This window comes from Excalfactoria chinensis, chromosome 7, assembly GCF_039878825.1.
Source record: "Excalfactoria chinensis isolate bCotChi1 chromosome 7, bCotChi1.hap2, whole genome shotgun sequence".
Taxonomy (NCBI): Eukaryota; Metazoa; Chordata; class Aves; order Galliformes; family Phasianidae; genus Excalfactoria; species Excalfactoria chinensis.
Window position 1 is genome coordinate 9,170,750 of NC_092831.1, and position 19,979 is coordinate 9,190,728.

The 19,979-nt window shown below is 45.3% G+C and overlaps 1 protein-coding gene across 1 annotated transcript in view; it reads left to right on the forward strand.

The window, feature by feature from the left end:
- Positions 1–18,936, forward strand: part of ADCY5 (adenylate cyclase 5) — a 185,380-nt gene extending 166,444 nt beyond the window's left edge. The window contains exons 13-21 of the mRNA XM_072341188.1: positions 3,896–4,012; positions 4,915–5,079; positions 6,921–7,096; positions 10,488–10,514; positions 11,363–11,495; positions 13,810–14,073; positions 14,414–14,618; positions 15,307–15,431; positions 16,307–18,936. Coding sequence (XP_072197289.1) covers positions 3,896–4,012; positions 4,915–5,079; positions 6,921–7,096; positions 10,488–10,514; positions 11,363–11,495; positions 13,810–14,073; positions 14,414–14,618; positions 15,307–15,431; positions 16,307–16,435 — 1,341 coding nt within the window. The 3' untranslated portion in view covers positions 16,436–18,936. The remainder of the gene's footprint in view (positions 1–3,895; positions 4,013–4,914; positions 5,080–6,920; positions 7,097–10,487; positions 10,515–11,362; positions 11,496–13,809; positions 14,074–14,413; positions 14,619–15,306; positions 15,432–16,306) is intronic.
- The last annotated feature ends 1,043 nt before the right edge of the window (positions 18,937–19,979 follow it).

The following is a 19,979-nucleotide window of genomic DNA, read 5'->3' on the forward strand; positions in this document are numbered from 1 at the left end:
AACATATTTAGCTAGCACTTGGTTAAGGGGTACTACTTTATTGTATTACTTTATTACTGTTCCGCATGTTGCTCCAAGCCTTTTTACCAACATGCAGAAGTGAGGAAGGCACTTTTACAGGCCCTTTGGAGGAAATTTTAAGACACAGAGATGTCAACATTATTTGTTTTGTTTCACACTTAGATGTGGGATAGGAAAGCATGTATTTTACATACCAGTGGTTAATTCCACACTAAGTTGGAAAGCAGGTGTTCACCCCAGGATACCAGTGTAAGCATAACTTCTGCCTGTTTGCTGTACTGTTACATGATAAGTGTCTCTTTTCCTTCCTTCCCTGTTTTGGCCTCTCCATCTCTGGCTTTGACAGTGGCCAGCAGGCTCTTTAAGGACAACTTGATCATGTTTTATTTTCTTTTGCTGTCATTATTATCTTCTACTATAAAATTCTCTATGGACTATGAGTTGATCCTGGACCTGCCAACGCAGCCAGTTTGGCTTTCCAAGTTCCTTCAGCTGCAATAAACAAGAGAGTTCCAGTTCTTCACTTTGATACTCCGTGAAGACTTGGCCACCGTGAGATGGTGTTCCTTCCCAATAGAGCCTAAGGTCATGAGAACCATGGTCCTTTCACAAATACTCCGCTGTCAGACATCTGTTTTGCTACTAACTTACCAACTCTGTGTTTCTCCTTAAAATCCTTAACTCCTGGTATCTGAACTGCTGAATGAAATTTAACTGCTTGCATGTTCAAGTTAGCCCTTACTCTCAAGAAAGAGGATTCAGAGACAGAGCCTTGGATAGGCACAGTTTGCCCACTTGTTTCTCTGCCCCCTGAGACTGTGCTAGGAGCTCCTTTTTATTTCATTTTTTTCCCTCTCGGGCAAAGGAAGAAGCACCTCTGAAAATTGTTCTTCTTTATGGACTAATAAATCTCCGTGAAATAAGTTACATAAATGGACTTGCAACATCAAGTTGCCTGGAGATATTGTCTTTTACTCCGGAATCATCGTAATGTACTTCAAAATGTCTCAAAGGCTTTTATTACAAATTGAAAACTCGGAACTTAAAGACTTCCTATTTTTTTTGTCATCTCACAATGCAGCAGCAATTATCGAAGTGGTTTTCCATGTCCACAATGTATCTTAAGAAGATAGAGAGGAGAAATATTACCTTCCTGTCTGTGGTCGGCTGTTACTGCAAAGTACAGTTTTTCTTCATTGTATTCTATTTTATCTTATCTTTGTCATGCAAATGAATGGATGGCATGGATTGTTTTCAATACAACACTAGCACTTACTGCTTTTTTCCATTAGGACTTTCACCTGGACCTCAGTGCCCTACTTTCCCCTTCTGTATTCACATTCACAGTGGGCATGATGTGCTGACAGTTGGACTGGATGATCTTAGTGATCTTTTCCAACCTTAAGGATTCTATGATTTGGTTCCTTTATGCTTTCAGAGACACTTGAGGGAGCTCACGTCTTCCAGCAGCGCTTACGCATTTCTGTGCAGAATGAACTGGAATTCACTTTATCCCACTAGGGTTATTTTTCTTCACACAGGTATTTTAAGAGAGTTAACAAGCAGCCTCAAGCTTGTGTGGCAACCCAAGTGTGAATCCAGGCTGCTCAAATCACAGAGTTAGATCCTTCAGCCCAGTTTCTCAGGAGATGCACGTACACTCTTGGAGGTGCCATTGCATTAGGTCCTCCCATGTTCTGTCCTTTGTTCAGGCATGATTTGAGGTATTAAGAGGATCAGAGGGTGCTGGACAGTACAAACCAATGTGCTAACTACCAACAATGAACAGATTGTCACTGTAACATCTTGATTGTTCTGCTTCTCTTACAAGGGACTTTATTTTGTTAGAGCTGTCCACTTTTCTTTCTTTTCTGTTCTTTCTGGGAGTTGTTATACCCCTGACTTGTGGTTAATTTTACAGAAGGAACATTGCTAGAGCAGAGCTGACCTGCCAGAGCTGGGACAGGGCCCCCATTTCTACCACAGAGGTCTTCAAGTATTACTAGTTGCTGTGACTGCCTCTGTAAAATGAGAGGTTACACATGTGCAGAGTGTTCCTGAAGGCTGTTCCTAAGGCAGAGGCCGCTCAGATGTGAGGCACAGCTGTGCTGCTGTGCTCTGCATTGCAATCCTAACCTCCTATGGCTTCTGGCATTTGTTGCCTCCTCAGGACTTTTTCCAGCTGCACTTGTTTACTGACCTAAGATTTTCCCTATTTTTCGAAGGAGAACCAAGATTAATACAAAAAAAACCAAAAAACAAAAACAAACAAAAAAACCAACATGCTTTCATTAGACTTTAAGTGTCTTTTACTAATAGCTTTGCTTGATATCTCAGGCTTGGTTCAAAGTCAGGCTTTTTTGGGGATAGCTGGCAGCAGAGGCTTGAGCCGAGATTCACATCAAAGCACTCCCAAGCTTTACTTAGTGCCTGATTTGCCAACGATTACAGAGAGAGACCACCTGAGCCCAGGGACTGAATAAGCTTTCCATGGATTTCATTCTCATCCAGCACAAATTGGTCAGTAGCCCCAAGCAGACAATGGCCCTCTCCTACCTCATGGAGGAAACTGTCACCGTGTTGGCCTCTCTTTTCTTCCTGTGAAAGTCACCAACAAATCAGCTTCAGCTGCTTTGTAATTACGCTGTAGGGTCGCTGTGTGGGAAGCTCCGCGCTGACAAATCGTTGCATCTCTAAAGATGTAAGAGTGAAGGATAAAAGGGAAAAGCAGGACTTTTAATAGAAACATTAGTCATAGTTAAATTGCAGTGCCATGTTGCTGTGCCGCTAGCTTCTTTGTGTCTCTAAAAATACCTTCTGGTGGCTTGGTTATTCATGCAGCGTGTGGGTATGGGGAGCTGCACTCTGCAAAACTTTGGCAGTCTTCAGCAGAGTCCCTGGAGCAGCAGCCCAGAGGGGACAAGCACTGCAGGGCTGGTGCTCCCCAGTCACAGAGTGATGGAGGATCTGCTGCACCCATCTCTTGCTGCTCCAGCCCTGAGCATGCTCTGGGTTAGTGGTGTTGAGTAAAGACAGTGGGAAGAGAAAGGGTTTGCTTCAGTGTCTCCTGGACTTCTCTGGTCTTGCACTGATGCAGTGCGAGGAGGTCTGGCTGATGCTGAGGTGTGACCGCTGCAGCACAGCACTCCTTGTTAGGTTTTAACGCAGACTGCTTCTTCCTAGGATGCAACGCAGCACCTGGAAACCAAGAGTGCTGCAGGTGTATGGTTAAAAGGCAATTAGAAGAACTCTTCAAGCTTTGATAACAGCAAATCTCTGGGATGGGCTGTTCGGGAAAGTGCAGGGATTGCCCTTAGCAGAGGGTATTTTTAGCTCCTTCTCTGTGCTGCAGACAAGCTGAGGCCAGCTGGTTTCTGCAGCCAGGGTGGAACAGAACACAGGGCTGGCCAGGGCTTTTTAACTGCACTACTGAAATGGCACTGCAAAGTGCTGCAGCATTACTTCTTGCTCAAAGGGAGGTAACACTTTTCTTCTTTTTCCCATTTCTGCTTTGTTAAAAGTTGGATCCAATGATTTAAAAGCTCCAGCTCCTTGTTATTTCAATTACAGGTGGCTTGTGGTTTGCTTCTCCCAGGATGAGAGCAGCCCTGTGAACAGCGCTCTCACAGCTCACAAACTGAGAGCAGGCAGAACGTTCCCCATTGGGAAGGAATAAGCAAATTCCACCACGAGACCGTCACGATCCTGCCTGCCTTTGTCCCAGAGCTGCCATCCCATCAGCCGTTCTCTGACCCCTGTGCAGCATCCCCACAGACCCCGCGCTGAAGGATGTGGGCAGCTCAAATGCAAGTTGCAATTTGTAAAATAAGCGATGATTTCATATGTTTATTTAGGCTTTTTTTTTTCCCCCCAGCTTTTCCCAGCACCACTCCAGACTCTTTCTAAGAAGATTGTGCAGTCCAGGACCAATAGTACCTTAGTCGGAGTCTTTGCCATTATCCTGGTTTTTCTCTCTGCCTTTGTCAACATGGTACGTGCATCGATTCCCTCAGCCCACTCAGTTCTTTATGGTGTTCTTATTGGCGCACTGCAGCACCGTGACCCTTACAACCACTGGCTTTAATGTAATCCTGCTTAATGCTCGCAGCATCTGAGGTCAGTCCCCTTTTGCTTTTCAGGCACAGAGAGGAAACGAGAGGCAGAGCGCTGCACGCCGATAGCCTGTTTTGTGCTTAGCACTCATTTGTGCCTGTGTTCTTTCCTGGTTCTGTAAAAGCTTTTGCTACGAGTCCACGCAGGCTGACACGTATCCCAGCAAGAAGGGCCAGCACGAGGCCCATGCATCATTTCACTCCCACAGCAGTGAGTGGGACTGAAGTGGCGCGTGGGCTTCGCTCTGGCTGTCTGCACAGTGCCAAGTCTTGCTCCGAGCGTAGTAATCTCTTACCAGGGGCTGTAATGACTTTGCTTTAAGTTGCACTGTTGGGACCAGGCTGGTTTTGCATCGTATGCAACCACCTTTGCTGATTTCAGGCTCGGAGGGAGACTGGCTGTTCTCTAGGACCCTGCAGGTGCCTGGTTTCTCACTTGTACAAACGGCTTCAAGGCTGCATGTATTTAGAGGAACCACTTTAATGTTCTATCCCCTACACACATCCACTTCAACTTTTAAGAAAGGGAGAAAGCTAGAGATGGCCCTGGGACTCGGGAGTAGCTCCAAAGACTTCCTATGACTCTCTGCTTTCTGTTACAGCCTCAGCTGAGGCAGTGCTTACTGGTATACACAGTAAAACACAGCCTGGTGATTTAATTTTGTACACTGCTTAATTCCCTTGCTGGAGCCATTTGCAAGGGCTTCTTTAATGGTTACAAACTGTTTGCTTTTTCATTCCTTGTCTGTGCCTTTTGGTTTAATACCGTCTTTTTCTTCAGTTCATGTGCAGCACAGTGGATCTTGCCAGCTGCATGGCTGCAGAGTACAACATCACTCCTGACCAGGTGGACATATGCCTTATCAGCAACCTGACTTCCAACTACAGCCTGGGCACACTGCAGGGATTCTGTGACAGTCCTTTGCCCAACTGCAACTTTCCAGAGGTACAGCTTGAAATGAATGGGCTGCATTTGTTTGATCTGAGAAGGGGGAGTAAAAGTGTGCCATGAGTCTCAATGATTCAGAGGGAGGGAGGTTGCTCCTGGGTGATTTTATAGGACCAACACAAACTTGGGTGTCTGAATTTGTTGTCGTGAGTCCTCATTCATGTTAAAGTTCCCTCAGGGCTGAAGCTGGGAAGCTTTTATGATTGTTTCTCGTGGTGGATTGGAAAGCTGGGAAGCTTTTATGATTGTTTCTAATGGCAAAAAGCAAATATCTTTTACACTGTGTTAGAATACTTTTCCAGGAAAACCACCTTTTTGCTCAGCTATTCAAGATCTTTCTATGAGTTTTATGTCACAACCCTAAGGATTTGGGCTTTTATTTCACGGTCGTCTGGGTTTTTGGGGATGTCTCAGATTTATGGCTGATCTATAACCATACAGACATCCAAGATGCTGCTGATATCCCTGGTTTCCTACTGAACTGGTTTCCATTTAACCCAGTGGAAATATTGTCACAGTCTGATTCGGTGAGGTTTTTCAGGCTACCATGACATCCACTTTCAACCCTGCAAAGGCCCCGAGTGTGTCCCCAGAAAGACCCAGCAGCAAAATCTGGCACAGTGGAGAACTGGAAACAGTCTGTGCCCATCAGAAGGTGGAGAGGAGCTCAGGACAGGGGTGTTTCTAAGCGGTGGGGAGCAGCCACTGTGCATGCAGAAGATGCTGTCACCACCTGGAGCCTCTGCTGTTCAATGGGCTAAAGGGGAGACCCTCCCATGTGCTCTGCAGGGTGGATGTTGGATCTGGTGCCGCTGTTGCCTGTAGCTCCCAGTGTCCCTTCAGGATGTGGTGGGATCTTACCCCTCAGCCACAAGGAACATCCACGCATTTTCTAGAAGCTGAGGAAGGCAATTAACAAGCCGTAAAGTGATTTTCTCAAATTGAAATTATCAGTAATAAGTGAGCTCAGGACATCAGCATATTTACTCTTCAAGTAAGGCTTGCTTTTAACCTTTTTCAAAAGGATGGATTGTCTCAGACCTCTGATGCAGTCTGGTACACTCTGTCTGCACAGAGCAGAAGCTTAAAGCTTCACAGATTTGATATGCGGAAGGTGATGAGATGGATAACATGCCTCCACTGAGCTCACAACCTGCGAGCACATTTGAAAGCATTGGCGTGCTGTAACATCCAGCTGTCAGGATGGCAGAAGTTTGTACCTGGTGACTGCTAAAGCAAAGCACGGCAGAGGGCTCTGCTCCCACACATCTGGTAGAATAAATGGTCACGGTGTTGGTAGGAGTGTGTCTGACCTGTATCCTGCCAGTGGGTTCAGTGTGTCACGTCAGCAGGGTAATACCTTCCAATTGGCCTCAAGTGGATGTGGAAGTCAAGATGTGTAAGGTGTGAATTGTTAATACCCTTGGTTTTGTGTAATGTGCAAAGATCAAGGCCAGAATTCTAGTATAAAACAGGAAATATTTCAGCATAACTGGTTGATGCTTCCTGCTAACTTAACAACCATGTCCAGGGTGAGCTTGCACTGCAGCTTTTGGGTCTCCAGCTGTGAGCCTTGTGCCTCTGGAGGGCAAAACAAATAGTGTCCAAAGCAGAACAACGTATTTGTCCTCAGTTCAGATTTAACATTTAAATCCCTTGCAGTGTTGGAGGATCCCACAAGCAGAACCCAGTTTACGTGTTCATTCAGCTCAACCACATGACTCCCGATCCCTTTCTTACCCTTCTGTTTGGTTTCCTTTGTTTTCAGATTTGATTTATCCTGCTGACATTCATTTCTCTTCTGTTTTTTTTTTTCCCCCCTTTTTGTCTTTATACAGTACTTTACCTACAGTGTCTTATTGAGTCTCCTGGCCTGCTCTGTGTTCCTTCAGATCAGCTGTATTGGAAAACTGATCCTTATGTTAATCATTGAATTCATATATGTTCTCATTGTGGAAGTGCCAGGGGTGAACCTTTTTGACAATGCAGATCTCCTGGTTACAGCTAACACCTAGTAAGTGCCTTTCACTTCTGAAATCTTCACCTCATTTCTTTCAGCCAGTGATTTCAGCATAGCACTGGACGGGAGTGCTGAGGCCATGGTGCAAGCACAGGGAGCAGCACATGGTAGCAGGGTTGTAAATTAAAGGCACTCCAGCTCTTCAGAGCTGGGGATCACAGTTCCCTTTAAGAACTCTTAAATCTGGGATTTGACTAATGAACTGCCTATTAATAACAAAACATAACCGCAATCAGAGTGGATCTGTTATTTTTCTTGCAGAAACGGGGAGCTGCAGTTAGTCATTCTCACTTGTCTGATAATACACTCTCAATATAGAAATGGCTTTTCTCGAAACGAAAAACATCTCCAGCAAATTTGAGGTGGCTCAGGGATGTGATAATGAACCGCGGCGGTATTTAGATATCTGGTGTGTCACAGCCAGGTTGGGGTGGCATCATGTGGTGTTTGACATTTGGCTGCTGTTGGCCACATGTTTGCATCACCTTGGTCTCACCACAACCTCCAGCTGAGGGACCTGGTCTGGTTGGGAGTAGCCAGGTGCCTTTTTGCTACAGAAGGTAGTTTGTCTTCACCAGGTCACATATTAATCATGGTTCCTACCTCCATCCAGTGACAGGGTTGCCCCACTCCTGAAGGTCATGTCAGGGAGGTAATTGAGGCACAGTCATAAACTCATCCCCTTCCACAGCTTTGGGGTTGTGTTGTTTTGTTAATGACTTGTTTTGATTACTTCCCCTTGTGGGCAACAGTTGTGCTTGAGTGTGGGTAGAACATGAAGTCATGACTTAAATCACAGCAAAGGACATTTGCATAGGCACTGAGAAGCTCTTTAATGGTAAAGATCTGGTAAGGACTGAGATAACCAAAGAGGGAAAGTTCCCAATGCTGATGGTTTAAAGGACAGTTTAGGTAAATGATCAGTCAAGGATTACAGCTACGGTTGCTTCAGTCTTGGGACAGGAGGGTGATTGAGAACACGCCTGTGTTCCTATGTTGTTTTGTATGTTAAAAAGCAGCTTGTGTAATTGCTCAAATTTCTTAATACTCATTAAACCCCACAAGCTGGATGTGCCTGGTTACCGCACAAATACCTTCTGTTTTTTACCATTCCTGTGCAGCCCTTAATAATGAATGGAGGTGTGACTTTTACATCCATTGGCAGGAATCCCTTAAATTGTTTTGTTAATTCAAACAAATAAGATCACGTAGGAAACCCCCTGGAGCTTTCCGTGAGGGTATGGCAGGAGGAGGTTTCCCCTCACCCCTTTTTGCAGACGCTGTGTAGTCCAGCAGTGGAAGCTACTTCGCGTTTTCTAACAGAATTAGAGAAACAAAAGCTTTTTATATCCCAAATATCATTTAATTCTTGCAAGTCGAGCACTAAGTGAGATTAGAGCACTTAGAAGTATAATGTACGTCATTCCACAATCAAAAATGGCAGTAATAAAGTGGAGAAGGTTAGCAGGTTTTCCCAGAGATAACTTTGTGCGGTGCTGTATTACCTCTCATTAAGTTGCATTTGTTTTGTGCTGAGAGCCCCAAGGACAGCTATTCAGTGCCCCAGAGCCTGGCGGTCCCTTTGTGCATCCGAGGAGTGGGAGCTCAGCGTGTGACGTGTGGTTCAGAGATGGACCTTATTGTCCAGCTGATAGTGGGGAAAAAAAAGGCAACCATGACCTAATGCTACTTTAATTGGATGCCAGTTGTAGCTCCATAATTACTGTCTGCTCTGCAGCCATTGTCGGGCCATGACTAATTAGAAGTGATGCAGATGTCGCTTCACACTTCCGTGTACAAATCAACCAGCATGCAAGCAACTGAAAGGCTGACTGTAGCGTGTTGGGATTTGCTGGTCCTGACTGTAGTGCCACACCAGCACGATGACACATGAAGTACAACGGGATTCACAGAGCTACTATTGATTGTCTTAGCTTTTCACTGTGCTGGAGATGAAATTAATACGTTGGATTTAAAGATGCAATGGGCCAATGTGAGCTCGTTTGCTGCATTCCATAGTCTGCGTTACTGCTGAGGATTTTAGAGCAAGCTTAACACCCACAGTGAGCTGCAGGCGCAGCATGGAGGGTCAGATCTGCCACAGCCTGGTCATAAGACTGAGAGATAATGAGAGCAGGCAGTCATCCCTGACCAGGCAGTGATTTAGGGGAGCTGAGGAACCTTGCTGTGTGCAGCAAGCAGCTCCAACTGGATCCATCCTGCAGTGTAGGAGCTGGCCCCAGGGCTGGGTCCCCAGCTGGACATGACCTGGGCTTCAGTGGGTGGTCAGTGCTGGAGCTGGCCAGGGGAAAACATCTGTGCAAGGCAGCACGGATTGCAGACTCCATGTCAGAAGGAATGGCATGCTCAGAGCTGCAGAAAATATCTTTAACAAACAAGGTTAGAGAGTAGCCGTGCTTCTGTTTTTTAATGCTATGCCCAGTTAGGCTCCTTCGGTGTTTTCAGTTCGGATCATTCCTAGCTGTGACTGTGCAGCACGATGAGCAAGCTGCACACTGACACACCTGGACAAATGTGAGATTCTCAGCTAAAGCTGTATCCCATTAGCAGCCTGCAAATCTCTAAGTGCATCAACGTCCCTACAGTCAGGACGAGCAAATCCAGTGCTTCCTTGCTTTCCAGATAAATGGTGTTTTAAAAGATACATATCCTGGTTCTCAGCCACATGAAACTCCACCCACACTTGAAACCAGCAGCATTAAGCAAGCAATCAGTCAGGAACTCAGCCAGCTGCTACCTACCAGAAAGCTCTTTTCCATCCTTTCATTGTAAGAAAAGCTCACCCTCCATCTTCAGCAGCTCTGCTTCACAGGAGCCCTTTGCATGCCACGTGCAGTGAGCAGTAACAGCGACCTGCACCGGGCTTTTCTTGGTGCTCTCATGCAGTACATGGAGCCGAGCACAGCACAGGAGATGAGCACCTTGCAGAAGTGAGTAGTGATAGGGGTAAAGGGGCTAGGCCTGTCTCCCTGTTACAATGCATGGGGAAGAAGGTAACTCTCATGAGCCCTTCCCCCAAAGCTTCTTTGTATCAGTTTTTAATGCCTGACCTAATGAAGCAGTGACAGATGCACACGCGTTTGCTGAATATCCCACACTGACATTAAAACCCCAAACGATTCAATGACTCTGAAGGCTCCTTAGAAGTTTGAACCACGTTAACCACGTGGCACGATCACAGACAACCACCTTTATTCTTTCTCCCCTGGTCTTTCTGTCGCTGACTGCTTTAAAAGGGCTACAGCCCCGCTCGGCGGCAGCGGTGCCACACCGCAGAGGTTCTGTTGCATTACGTGCAGAGGGGCGGGCGCTGGAGGCAGCGAGCAGCTCCACTAACCGTGTCTGTATGTTTTGTTTCTTCCAGCATGTCAACAAATTCAACGTTACCATGGTGAGTCGCTTTGGCGTTACGTATCCGTATGGCTTTTGTCAGTAGGCATTTTCTGTTCCCGAGGCACAGTATCGGCACCATTGAACTCTCAGCAGCGCTTGCTACTTGGATATGCACTACTGGGTTCTGGGGCAACGCAGTACAAGTGCCCTAATAACTGCACTGAGGTTTTATCTCAGCTGATACCTTTTATCTGCGCTGATGCTCCCTGAGCACCCTGTGAGAACTTACTGCTTCATGGAGCAGCTCACAGATCATTCTTGGAGTTACAAACTGCAGCTTTTATCAAAACATTCTCATGCTGTCTAACGTTGGTATTCAAACCATTTTTATTTGCTGCCTTGCCAGAAGGGCTGGGAATGTACCCTAATGTTCTTTTCAGCTATCAGCGCTTCTATAAAACAGAGGCATTTAGGAGTTGCAAAGTGGGGAAGCAATAAGTGTAGAACAGCTCCAGGCTGCAAGTTGGGGAAGGCAGTGCAAGAGACACAGTAAATGCAGTCTGAAGAGCTGCCAGCAGTTTGGTTTTGCCAAATGTAGCAGTGGCTAAGCTGGTATGGCTGCTCTCTTACAAATGACTTCTAGGTCGATGTCAACCCTTGTTAGGAAGCTGGATTGCATTTCTGATTCCAAGGTTCTGCTTTAGAAACCAGCACCTGTAGTCCAAAGTCCTGAGGTTTTTTTTTCAGACATCGCTTTCCTTTGACCAAGGTGGGCTTCAAGGGGAAGGAAAAATGCCATTTCTTCAGAGTTTGGTTAGCCCTAAAGTGAGAACTGGGGTGTGAGGTCTGAGCTGCATCCCTTCACATTGAGAATAACCTGGCAATCCTGCTCTTTGTTGGCCACAGCTCTCCAGCAATGACACGAGTTGCACTGAAGATCGTTACCCCTGTCATCATTACGGTCTTTGTCCTGGCACTGTACTTGCATGCCCAGCAAGTGGAATCCACTGCAAGACTTGATTTCCTCTGGAAACTCCAGGTTAGTGGGTATCGCTGTGTTGGAGGAATACCGGAGTCTTTGGGGTTGGTTAGAATGAAACTGCTGAGTTATTCGCAAGTTTCAGGGCGTTATAAAATGGCTTTGAATTTTAGCTGAATCTGCCATATAACTGGGCGTACTGGTGACGTTCCTTTCTTCTTTTGTACTTTGCATTCTGAGTGTTTCTCATCCTGGTCATTTACTTTATCCCTCTGTTTCCCTGTAAATGCACTCGGGATGGTCCCTGCCATAGAAGATGATAGATCTGAAGATGTAGGTTAATAAACTCGGGCGCCTGAGCATGTCACTGTTGCAGGCACCTGTAATAAAACAACAACTGTAAATATAAGCAGCTCTTACTGCTGATTGGTTTCCCATAGTTCAGCTTCAGCCTTTGTGTTCAGGGATGTGAAAGATTCACAGCTGGATTTTCATTGTCTTCTTAAGCAGTGGGAGTGGCTCACTATCCAGGCTCCATTCATTAGCCACTAGGCAGCAGTGTTGGGTCACCAACATGCTACACGCAGTGCCTTGCTTTGCTCCCATCCCTGAGTTCCTTGCTAATGTTTTTACTGTGTGCCCATGAGTGACAGTATAGGGTGTCCTGTGTGATTCTTACACAAGCAGAGCACATCTCAGCTCTGACCATGGCTCACAGCTGGAGGAACGCAGGTCTTCTGTAGATTATTTTTACCTTCTGGACAGCAGAACATCATTCTGATAATAGGTTTCACTGATTTTAGTAGGAAGCAATTAACTAAAGCTCCTTAGGAAGCAGATAAACAAACAGTGTCATCCTCCTTTATGAAGGGTAAAATAACAGAAGAGGGGAGCTGACTTGGCTGTTCCAAGTCTGCTCATACTGTTTCTCCAGGCAGAGCCAAATGTTTTCCTTGTTCTGGCTGGACATACCTTCTCAAACATCCTTCTTTGCTTAACCCCATTTGCAGTTTCAAACAGATATAAAGTGCTGTGCATCTGCTGCCTGTCCCCTTGCCAGCCATGTGGCAGAGGGATGTTGGAATGGTAATCCCTTCTATGGGATGGCTGATACGGATGGCTGTGCTGTGTTAGTCCATGATGGAGTGCAAAAGTGCCAGCAGATTCTGCTCTCTTTTTGATTCCAGCTCTCCAGCAGTGGCAAAAGTCATTGGAAAAAAGAAAGAATTTAAAGCAAACCTGTTTGAAAGGGCTGTGCAGTGTTAGAATTTTGACTGCTGCCTCTGTTGAGCAAGTGGTGCACAGGATGGCTCTGGGGCTCCCATCAGCTGAGCTGCTCAGCGTGTCCCCTCGACTTGTTGTGCATTCTGCAGTTATTGCCTGACCCTGTTTTTGTCCATTGGTCTTTCCCAGAAATATTCAGAACAGCAAAAAGTAGAACAAGGGTTAAAATTTTGGTGCTCATATTGGGGTAAAGGAGGAGAGAGAAGTAAACACTTCTGTGTCTGTAGGTAAAAACCTACAAACTCAAAACAGTGACTTGAGGTAATGCTAGTACTGGGCAAGTCTGCAAAGGCAAGAACTATTGCATCCTTCTGAAGTTCTGGCTCCAGCTGCATGTTAACCTCAAATCCATGTCTGTTAGAGCAGAAACAAAGCAGCTCATTCTCCTCATGGTCCCCTCTGGCCACATGTTCCTTTTCTGCCAACAGAGCCCAGGGCTTTACAGGCTGGTGAAAAATCCTCTTCAGCCCGTCAGTCCAACCTGCTTCATGGGCTCTTGTATGGGAGATTGGTAATCACAGCCTGAACCTCTGATTAATCAGCTGAGGCAAGTGTGGGGTCAGCTGTGGGAGCACAGGTGAGAGTGATGTAGCTGTGCTCCCGGAAGGGGTGGAGCTTGACTCCATCCCCTCTGAGACCTCATTTAAGGGCTGACCCTCACTGAGGCAGCATCTCTTGGAGATTGCTCACCAGTGAGGACTGCCCCAGCTTCTTCAGCCAAGGCACCACCACCGGTGAGTTTCCCTTTGCTTATTCCTTCTGTACATTTGTTACCATCTGTATATTAACAACCAATACAGCTCTACTGTAAGTGCATGTTACGACTATCACAGCACCCCATAAACCTTGTGGAAAAGGAGGGACCACATACTCAGCTAGGCAAAAAGCCCTTTGGCTTTTATAAAGATGCACACACAGACAGCCTTCCACTACAAAGCGGGATCCCGCATCTCTCCATCTCTGCCCTCCTTTGCCATTCCCCCCTTTCTTCTATTTCTGTCCTCCCTGCAAGCTCGTGCTCAGCTTTTTTCTCTCCTTCAGAGCAGTAACCAAAAGATATAAGCGTGTCACTCTCACCCTCCTCAACTAGGCCACTGAAGAGAAAGAAGAGATGGAGGAGCTGCAGGCCTATAACAGGCGCCTCCTCCACAACATTTTGCCGAAGGATGTGGCAGCCCATTTCTTGGCTCAGGAGCGGCGCAATGATGAACTGTACTACCAGTCCTGCGAGTGCGTGGCCGTCATGTTCGCCTCCATCAGCAACTTCTCCGAGTTTTACGTGGAGCTGGAGGCCAACAACGAGGGGGTGGAGTGTCTGCGGCTGCTCAATGAGATCATCGCCGATTTTGATGAAGTAAGTCACAGAAAATTCGTGTTGCTAAAGAAAACTGAGCGATGAGTTCATTTATTTGGGCTTTACGGAGCTTATGAAGGAAGGGGGCTTGTTGAATCCTTGCATCACGTTTCGTTTCTCCTCACTCCGTAAGTCTTTTAGTTCTTCTTTCAAGTGAAAATCGCTCTCCTTCCCTTGCCCATCCTCAGAATGATTAATCCCCTTCTATAATTTGAGTAATGGAGACTCTGTCTGACACTCTGTAGTGCTCGTACCAGGGCAGGACACTTGGCAAGGACATGCCAGCATGTATGCATTTGACAAGCTCATTCAGTTCCCTTGCAATTCTCTCGTGTCACAGATAATAAGTGAAGACCAATTTCGGCAGCTGGAGAAGATCAAAACCATTGGCAGTACATATATGGCTGCGTCAGGCCTCAATGACTCCACTTACGACAAGGAAGGGAAGACGCATATCAAAGCTCTGGCTGATTTTGCCATGAGGTTAATGGACCAAATGAAATACATTAATGAACATTCATTCAACAACTTCCAGATGAAGATAGGTAACGTGGCTGTGTTTATGGGATTAAGTATTGGTAGCTGTCATTCTGAGGTGGGGATCTTACAGAGAGAAAACAACACAGACATGACCTTAGCTGTGCAGGGACACTGATTGTTCTGTACCCGGTGACAGGAAAATAACAGTCTGCCTGCTTTGGCCTCTCTGAAATGTCAGAGCAGCGCAGTTAAGGCTGAGATGTTATTACTGAGGCTCCCTGGAGAACCAGGAGCGATCGAGCAACAGAGCTCTGTGCACAGAATCTGTTATCACAGCATAGTTACACGTGGTGGTTCTGCTTGGGCTCATTGCACCTGCCATGTGCTCTTCTGCCCACACTCCCAGTGGTGCCGGGCTCCACCATTCAACAGCTGGTATTGGACATTGGAATAAAAAGAGACAGGAAAGGAGATTAAAAGTGAGGATGTCAAGTGTGGAGTTTACTCAGGAGGCTTTCAGGATGCCACAGTGCCCATCTCGCAGCTGCCCAGCATCGCAGTAGCTGTGTACAGATGTCCAGTTAACTTGGGAGCAGGACAGCAAATAACCCTTATCCCATGGTGTGGCACTGGAATGTAGCTGAGGATCGAGCAGCTGATCAAAGAAGCCAGCTTTTCTTTAAAATGTCTTTCCTGCTTGAAAAATAACTGGCCTCAAGCTTCATACATGATGCATTTCTCCCCTACTTCTAGGCCTCAATATTGGTCCTGTGGTCGCTGGGGTGATCGGGGCACGTAAGCCCCAGTATGACATATGGGGAAACACAGTGAATGTAGCCAGCCGAATGGACAGCACAGGGGTGCCCGACAGGATTCAGGTAAGGCGCTCACTGGAAATCTTGATACCACCTGTGTCACTTATGCCCACACTGACAGATTGTTGTTCCCTAGGAAAAAAACAAAGAGATGTAAAACATAATTACAGTAAGTGATGTAAAATCCGAGGGGGAAAGCCACGCTGTCTCTTTCCAACTAAGCTGTCAGATAACTGGATCAATGTTTATCCAGCACCCTTTAAACTGTCCTACAGGACAGTCCCCAAACGATTTTCGTTCACAACACAGGAACACTGCAGCAATAGGAAGGCAGGCATGGAAATATTATTAGAAGCTACCTGAAGAAGGAGGAGAAAATGCAAAGTAAGAAAGGGTTTGGCATCGAGCAGGTAGGAATTAATTAACAGCAATTTGCTGCTGTTTTTGTGGTGCTTATGGTGGTGCAATGTTCATGCGAGGAGTTAATGTTTGTCATGTTTGAGCAATGGGTCTGTCGGTGGGGCTAAAAACATCAAGTGCTCTGAGTTAGATTTCAGAGCCTGGAGGTGAGGTTAGTTGCCTGGTAGGAGCTTGCAAATTACACTTGGAGCCCTGTCGGTAACTGAGAGCAGCAAAACACCTAACAGTTATGTCTTGGGAAATGCGGCTCTCTCCAACTCATGTACCTGTATGGCTTCTGGAGCTGCTCAGTTTCTAAAGGCTGCGTTTCTTCTGCAACTTTTGGTACCAGATCTCTCAGTGACTGAGAGATTTAGAACTTAGAAACAAAACAACTTAGAATTAGAACTTAGGAAACAAAATCAACTTAGAAACAAAACGTTCCCGCTTGAACATTACCCGTTGATCACCCCAAAAGCAAACAAACAGACTGTGTGAAAAGCATGACAGGCACACTTTAACTCTTGTTTATTCCTCAGGTAACCACAGACATGTACCAGGTTTTAGCAGCCAACAACTATCAGCTGGAATACCGAGGGGTCATTAAGGTCAAAGGCAAAGGAGAAATGACCACCTACTTCCTAAATGAAGGACCTCCGATTAGTTAGCACCAACTGCAGCATCACTCAAAGATGGAATCTGCCTTGCAGAAGATTGTGACTCAGAGAAGAATCACCTTTTGGCAGCGCATCTAAAACGCAAAGCGGTTGCAGTTTCACACGGAGACTCTTAGAGCTGGTATCAGCAAACTCTTTGGCCACCTGTCCCCAAAGGCAACAGAGAGAAACCACCTGGGATTTGCTCCTGGCTGAGTGCTAAACCGACCAAAGATGTGTTCTACAGCATTCACAGACGAGACGTGAATTTGGAGTTTTTACAAAGGCTGCTACTGCAGGATGATCTAAGAAGCTATTTAAGTATTTATTGACGCAACACAACATATACTTGGTTGAAGGAATGTATGATTCACTACAAAGCATTGTTTTGGAATGGATTTGCACTCCCATAACGTTTCCATCCCATACTGCCAGCTATTTGAAGTGTACCACTGTGCTTTTATTAGCTGTTTTGAATGGGCTTTCAAAATTGACACCCACTGTTGCAGCACACAAAAAGGCCTTTTAGAATGGCATCGTCAATGTTTTAGCGTGAAAAGACGTTTCAGCCCCAGCCTTCTTTTCTCCCTTCTTTTACATGGCTCAATGACTGCTCTTCTGAGCGGGGCTGGCACATCCAACGCCGGGGAAGATCGAGATCAAGCAAGAAGGTTCTACAGACGTATTTATTAAGAAGTCTTCTGTGCTCATCCTTGGTGTCTATCAGTTTACATGGGAAAGACTAGATGTAAACAAGAGACACGTGGTGGGAGAGAACTCCCCTGAAATTTGTTGTGGGTTGGTTCTTTTCTTTTTGTTGTTGTTATTTTTTTTTTTTGGTTGGGTTTTCGTTTTGTTTTTTATTTTATTTTTTATTTTGTAATATTGAAAACATGGAGATCTAACAAATACCAAATTCTATATTTTGTAAATGATATATAAACGGGAAGGCAGGCTGCCCACACCAAGGTGTGGCAGGAGGTGTAAATAACCTGTTAGACTTCGGTGTAATTTGTTGTGCATAATACTCTGACCACAGACTTGGCAGTTTTCAGATTATCACTATACAGTCCAACAACAACAGGTGAGGTTCCGGGCTGAATCAGATGCATTTTAAAAGGAAAATCCAGAAAAATCTGCAATCCCAAAGAAGAGGGAAAACAAAACAAAACAAACCTAACAAGGCACACAATGCAGCGTTCACACAGAGGGTGGCATCTTAACAAATGGAAACGGGACTGACTTTATGAGCTTTAGCTAATGAGACGGTATCTGTCAAGCACGGTAAAAAGCTCTGAGCAAACCTTCTAATTAACTGTAATGGGAGCTCTCCTGGGGAAAAAAAAAAAAGAAATCTGAACTTTTATTTGAAAAAAAAGCATTTTTCAGAGATGGATGAATAGGATCTGATGCTATGAGAGTTGTCTGATATTGTAACTGCCATTTGACATTGCGAAGAACGATGTACGACAGCATAGAGCTGACTTTCCTGTAGTAAGCACTTATTTAAACTGTCACATATTTTCCATTTTCAGGAGTTATTTAGCTGATCTTCAAAAAGAGGCTTTGATGGCAAATGTGTGTATGAGATGAGTGACCTTAAAATACAGTGCCGTTGATATTGTGTCCGACATCTTTATCACTAGCGGGGGTTTATGAATAGTTCACTGTTACCATTTATGTACCTTTTCTAGCTACGAAAGAAAAAATCCCTTGATATTTTATTAAAGAAAAGATAAGATTTTAAAAACTTCTATTTTTTATATTCTATGAGGGGCGAGTTTTGATATTGAATTTGGCTAGCGCTAAAAGTGGCTCCAATCTTTTGACGTTTAATAAAGTTCTTTTCCACTCTTCTCAGGGCAGAATTATTGTAGTACTAACAGCTTCATGGTTGCACTGTGGTGGTAATTTATTTTTTTTCCTACTTGACAACAAGAATAAGTAAAAATCCATGGGTCTTTCTTAATTAAGTTGCCATATTGCTAAGCATAACCCTAGCATTAAGCCATTTAAGTGCAAGCTTAAATGGCACTGCCCCTTTCCTTCCCCTTCCACTAGGAAACATCTCTGAAAAGTATAGTATATTGACTTCTGTAAAACTGCCAAGTCTGCCCTTGTACTATACTTTTGCTCCTTGACATCCCTCCTGGTTCGCAGAATACTTACGTTGCATCACACCATCACGCATTTCTTTCCCCCTCCGCCTCCTTGATCCCCTCACTCAGCTCCATTACCTCCGTGCCATACACTCATTTTTAGGTTTGCTTTCTGCTTTACAAACGTCTGCAGTCTTCTTAACCTTCGATTCATCTTACGAGGTCGTGTTGTCAATGAAATTTCAAGTCCCCAGTATCTCTAGCTGTGATTGTTGACAGTGTGTCATGATCATTTCAAGGGGTATTCACACACTCTTTACTCTGGATCTTGCAAAAATGGATACAGTTATGATTTCCCATGGAAATTGAAATCTATTTAAGTAATTTAACTATATTAAACACTGTTTCACTGGTAAAGCGTGTCTGTTTTATTTTAGATGCAGCTGGCTAGTGAAGAGATCAGATGGCACAGAGCAGCAGTCAGTTCTCAACTGCTGAGGGATGACGGGGCCACACCAGTACTGCACAGTGCAGCAGCCTGACTGGATCAGTGTAGCTGACGAGGCTAAACCAATCCAAAACAAATGAAAACAAACAAAAACTCACCTCAGGTTCCATTCTCTTGACCTCCTGTCACAAGCTTTTCAGTGGAAGGAGCTGGAGCACTTTAATGCAGTGAAGGCAGCAGCATTGGGCAGTCAGCAGGCAGGTGGTTTGCTGTAAGAAGCAGAGGTTTGCTGTTATCCTCCCATAACTGAGCATCTCTCTGTCCCCATTTTGCTCTGGAGGGCTGCACAGCACAGTGGGGAGGCTGTGTGCCTCGTGCCAGGCCTGTCTTGCCCGAGATCAGCATGAACAGAGAAAGCTCATGGACAGAGAAAGCTGCACCGCCAGCAGCGGGCCCCAGAGCCTTCTGAAACACGGTTTCAGATCCAAACACCTATTGCCATCTACTGGAAACAAACGTGCAGCCTCAGCTGGGCAGCACAGGCACACTATCCCACATCAGGTGTTCCTCAGTCTTTCAGTAAAGAAATGATTGATATATTGAAGAGTCCATACTGAGCGTTAAGTAACCACAGTGTCTGCAAAGGAAACCATTTTCCGTCATCTTATAGATCTCTGCTAGCTTTGAAATATCAAAAAATCAGTCCAAGTAACATGTTAGTGATATTCCATGATAGAAAGCTGCCTTCTTTCTGCATCCCCTCGCTAGGATACATTCCTTACACAAGAGAGTCCATGTATACGATTTGAGCCCAACTACTGAACATAAGAGAGCAGACCAGCAAGAAAAACTCAGACACTAAAGAAAAACACACAAGGAAAAATGAATCAAATTTCTAGAAGCTCAAATGGGGCACTCTGGGGTCATCAGACCTCTCATGCTGTGAAAAACAGTCAAGCGCTGGGTGATTCTTTACTACTAGTGAACTCAGATCGTGATGCTTTGTTCA